We start from the raw sequence: 5,230 nt of genomic DNA on the forward strand, positions 1-5,230 counted from the left end.
ATAAATTGATTTAGAAAATTAACTGTAGCAGCAAAAACATTATAAGACAGTAGAACTGCATCTACATTTGAGACTTGGTTGAAAGAGCAATGCCTTGAAAAATGAAACACCTACAACCCATATTGGTACATCAGGAAAAGCATTTGTTATAGACCGGGTATAAAAGTTAAATATTGCCTTTGTCTATGGCCCTGTGTAAGCAGCATCTTCTCATAAGAAGCTGAAAGTTCCCACGGTTGTAATCCACGGTTGAAACTGCAAAGGCAATGATCTGAGTCTCGACTGTACAAAGTCTTCCCGTAGATACCTTCCAAGTTACAGACTCATAGAAAACACTGTTAAATTCCACAGTGAGCCTACCAATATATACCTCATGGAAGAAGTGCTAGTGAAGCCAATTAAAAGCTCAGGAACCCTTGGCAAGATTTACCTCTGAAGTTAGTAGACCCCATCCCCCCCAAACAAACAAACAAGCAAACAACAAACAAACAAAACAACCCTAACAAACCCCCAAAAAACTAAGAAGGAAAAAGACAAAAAAGGCAAAAAGAAACCCTCTAAAATCCTAATACAACAAAGTTCAGAAAATTGCGATGAAGATAACAGGAAACAATCTAGAATGGCAACGAAATGTTCTTGACAAATAAAGGATTGTTTTCTAGCTAACAGTCAATCTTTGTAAATCAAAAATTTGGTAACATTTGATAACATTAAATTTGTTTGGGAATTTTAAGCATTTTCATTTTCTTACAGGATGTTTGGTGAAACATCATTGTTTCCTACTTCAGGGACCCAGCTTACCTGTCTGCTAACTGCAGATGTCACTTTCTTGGTGCAATGTAACTGTTCTCCATTAATGCAAAAACAACAAAGGACTTTATCACATTTGGGTCTGTGGAAAAAAGTGCATTTCATAGATAAAACCAAAGGGATAATATTCCAGATTTTGGACAACCTGTATTTGGAAAATAAGGTTTACTTGAGGAAGATAACTCACTGGTGCTTTATATGGACTTATATGAAAGTGCTTTTTGTGTCATTTGTAAAGAATATCTCTTCTGAGTCCAATTGTGAAAAAATACTTAGAAATTACTATATGACTCTATACATATGTAAACTGATGGAGTAGGACTGACTTCACAGGGAAAAGAAATTGCTGAGATCCAGCCTAAAGTTATTTTGTCTCTAAGAAATCCAAAGTACTCAATGATATTTGCCTAAAAAAAACCATGCATACTTTAATTATAAGAAAATGCAGCTTTCTAGGGGTGATTTAGACATCTCTTGGTAGCAGATACTGATGGTGCAGGCAGAGAAGGTTGCTTGCAAGTGTCTACTTTCTCTAAACCTCTGACAAGGTTCTTCCAGATGACAAGAAATATAAAATATTTCTGGTTTAGCTCCTATGTGGCACACAGACAGAACTCTTTACTTTCTGTAGCACTACACTCATTCTTAGTCAGCTCTACAGAGAAAGTAAATGTGCTTATTTCTCATTGAAGAGCAAAATGACACTTGGATAATCATTATTCCCCTATCCCTCCTGTGTAAACATCAAGACCTGGAAGGATTGCTTCCTTGTTTTGAAGTCCATATGCCACTTGGAAGACATGAGTTGCAGAAAACTGTGTATGTAAGTCTTGGAGGAAAGATTCACTTCAGAAGAAGTGGAGCCTGGAAGGAAAATGGAAATGTTTTAAATTTGTAGATGGAACAACCTGAGATCACAAAGATGGGTCATGCATTGAAAAGCAGAGGAAGGCAACTGTTCATGAGAGAGGGTTTCATAGGGGATCCACATAGATGCTGAAGGGGCACCAGCACCAGGGCACCCTGATGGAGCCTTGCTTGCACCCTATCTTCACAGGGCCACCCTAGTTTGGGCAGGAACCTACCTGCATCTCCCTCCCCACAGAGCAGCACTAAGATGCAAATTTGGTGTATGGGACCGCACTCCTTAGGACAGACATGTGCCAAAACCCTTGTTATCATTAGCGGCGTCCTCTTTCCCCCGATCCGCTGAAATTTTATTATTTGGACCAATTCTGCCCTCCCTCCATCCAGGATACCTTTTCTCACTCCTGCCACAGACCGCTCGGGTAAAAAACATCGGGAGGGAAGCGGGGTCGGTGGCCATTTTACGACGAGGGCCCGTGGGGACCCCAGGGGGCAGCGGGAGCTGCCCAGCACGGCGGGGGCAATACGAAAAGGCAGTGTGAGCTGCCTTCTTTGTCCCGCCCTGACCTGTTCAAAGAGGCCCTGGATAGTATAAAATGGACCGGGCTAGGAAAGAGGGGTAGAGAAGGGGCGTCCCGCAGCTCCGCACTGGGCGAGGGAGATGGGTGTTTGACCGCCCATCACGCCGCAGCCGATAGGCAGGGGGGCCGGCTCGCCGGCTCCCTCTAGGCATCGCTGCCTCAGGCAAGGAGGAGGAGGGTTTTCTTTTTTTTTTCATTTTTTTTCCCCCCTCCTCTCTCTCTCTCTCTTTTCCAGCCAGTAAAGAGTGTCTGCCCCTTTGAACCGCTGGTACAGCGCCTGAGGCTGCACACACACACACACAGCCGCCGGCTATAAGTTAAGCTCCGGGCAGAGGGCGAGCAGTGAGCGTCTCTCCGTCGGCCGACGTGGCAGGGACTGCTGCTGCCCCGCCGAGCCTCCCGGGCGGCTCAGCCCGCCCGGCGCGGCCCCTGGGTGCCGTTCCCCCGGGTGCCATGGCGTGCGTGGAGCGCTGCCGCTGCTGCACGGACAGCAGGCGGCACAGTAGCATCCTCTACAGCATCCTCAGAAGCGAGGAGCGGGCGGTGTCGCCGGCGAGGCTGGGGCCGAGGCGGGGGCAGGCGTCCCGCGGCTGCCCGTGCGGGTCGCGGCGGCGGCTGGCCCTGAGGAGCCCGCAGGTGGCATGCAAGGCGGCCTCGGCCGTGCTGGTGAAGACGCTGCGCTTCGTCCAGAACGTGCCCTGCTTCCAGGAGCTGCCCCTGGACGAGCAGCTCCTGCTGGTCCGCAGCTGCTGGGCGCCTCTGCTGGTGCTGGGGCTGGCGCAGGACCGGGTGCACTTGGAGACGGTGGAGAGCGCGGAGCCCAGCATGCTGCAGCGGATCCTCACCACCCGGCGGCAGGGCGAGCAGTCCCCGCCGCGGGGACCGGCGCCGGACCGGCCGCACCACGGCTCCGCCGGCGGCGGTCCCCATCTGCCCTCGGCCGGCGAGATTCAGACCATCAAGGGCTTCCTGGCCAAGTGCTGGAGCCTGGATATCAGCACCAAAGAGTACGCTTACCTCAAGGGGACGGTGCTCTTCAACCCGGGTGAGTGATCGGGAGGGGCGGCGGGGGCAGGGGGGCGGGCGGGGAGAGCCCTCCTGTACCCCGAAAAATCCGGGGCTTTTGCTCTCGGGGGAAGAGGTGGAGGAGGAGGGGGACGCGGACGATGGTTTCACCCACGGTGCTCTCGCCAGGGCCCCGCTGGCAGGCAGGGAGCGCCACCGGCTGCCCCGCCTGCCGTTACCAGCTGGAGGGGTCCGGCTGCGGCTCGGTCCTGCGTCCCGGGGGCTGACGCTTTCCAGAGAGTCTTTCCAAGAGCGAAACAAACACGAAGCAGCCGCTTCGGGGAAATTAGGAGCAGCGGGGCTGCTGGCGGCGGCGTCTGCTCAGAGGGAGGCGGCTGGAGCTGCCGGACCCTCCCCGCCGGCGCGGTCACCGGCCGCCCGAGGGTGCCGGGTCCAGGCTGCTCTCTCCCGGAGGTTTGCGTGCACGAAGGAAAGCAAGAGGAGATTCAGGGCTTCCGGAAACAAAGTGCTGTTTCGGCTTTGTGTGTAGCATTTATGATGAGCTGTGTGGGCTTTTTGTCTGGTTTTGTTTTGTTTTCCATCTCTCTTTGTGGAGACCTCCATAGATGCAGCTCTAACAAGTGATTATCATGTCGATGACTTAGTTGAAAGGCAGCCGACAGGCTGGATACGGTACTTCCTAAGTGCGTCCTGCCATGTGAATGTGGCACACGGCTCTTCCTGCATTCTCCACTGTCAAAGTGTTGGACTGAAAAGGAGAAATTCTTCACTTTCTGTCCCGAAGTCCTTACTGTGGTACACCAGGAGACTTTCTGGCATACGTTGGAGTTGATGCTTCTTGTCACTTGTTGCTTGGAGCTACTCAGCAACAGTTGTCGAAAGATGCCTTAAATGTGAATGATGCATTTTGTAGAAGTGAACAAGTTAATAATGCATTTTTATTGTATTCCTCACTGCTTACAGGTTGCGTTTGTCACTCTAAAGGTCTTTTGAAGAGCATTCTTCAATCAAAGTATTTGTTTTATCAGCTAACTTATTTAACACTTAAAAGGAATGTTGGCAAATGTTGTTATTTCAAGATTGTGTAGTGAAGAAGAGTATTGAATGTCCAGAACACCAACATGATAAGATTTTGAACTGCTGTATAAAATTTGGCATGTTGATTCTGCATACAAGAAGTCCTCTAGCAATTACATTTGTTTCATTTCTTGGTGAAAAATACAATCTGTAAGCTGTTCGTACTTGTTCTGTGAGAAGAATCTTGTTTTGTAGATAAAACTTATCTAAACAAAATAATTTATTTTTCTTTTCAGATCTACCTGGACTGCAGTGTACACAGTACATTGAAGGACTGCAGAGGGAAGCACAACAAGCTTTAAATGAACATGTCAGACTCATTCACAGGGGTGATGAAGCCAGATTTGCCAAGCTGAATGTTGTTCTATCCTTGTTAAGATCTATTAATGCTAATGTGATTGCTGAACTATTCTTTAGGCCCATCATTGGAGCAGTGAACATGGATGACATGCTTTTGGAAATGCTTTGTGCAAAATTGTAAAAGCACATAAAATAATGAAAATAAAACAAATGCAAAGGAATTCCTAGAGCAGAATAATATAAAGTACTGTAAATAAACTAACTTATTGTTTTTACATAGATAGTATTTTTGTATTCCATAATAAAATATTCTTCAAGTTCTGAAATTAATTTTTGTTAAACACATTGTTTTTGCAATAAGATTACAGGCATCAAAACAAGCTTCAAGGTTGTGGAGAAAGTTCATATCCAAAGTCAACTGGCTATTCTTTTACCATGTCTATGAATAAAGATCACACTTGCTATATTGTACTTTCAGGGTGAATAATCCCCGCTTTTTCAAAATAAGCAGCAGTCTAGGTTTACATTCTAAACATAGTTGGCACACAGGAGAGGGAATGAACAGGCTG

At 47.8% G+C, this 5,230-nt stretch overlaps 1 protein-coding gene across 1 annotated transcript; it reads left to right on the forward strand.

Moving 5' to 3' along the window:
* Positions 1-2,333: 2,333 nt before the first annotated feature.
* On the forward strand, positions 2,334-4,991 carry NR0B1 (nuclear receptor subfamily 0 group B member 1). Its single transcript, XM_065855949.2, has 2 exons — positions 2,334-3,303; positions 4,598-4,991. Exons 1-2 carry the CDS (start codon positions 2,712-2,714, stop codon positions 4,840-4,842), a joined length of 837 nt encoding a protein of 278 aa, XP_065712021.1. The 5' UTR covers positions 2,334-2,711; the 3' UTR covers positions 4,843-4,991.
* Positions 4,992-5,230: the final 239 nt, after the last annotated feature.

The sequence above is a fragment of the Patagioenas fasciata genome, chromosome 1 (assembly GCF_037038585.1).
Source record: "Patagioenas fasciata isolate bPatFas1 chromosome 1, bPatFas1.hap1, whole genome shotgun sequence".
In the NCBI taxonomy this organism is placed as follows: Eukaryota; Metazoa; Chordata; class Aves; order Columbiformes; family Columbidae; genus Patagioenas; species Patagioenas fasciata.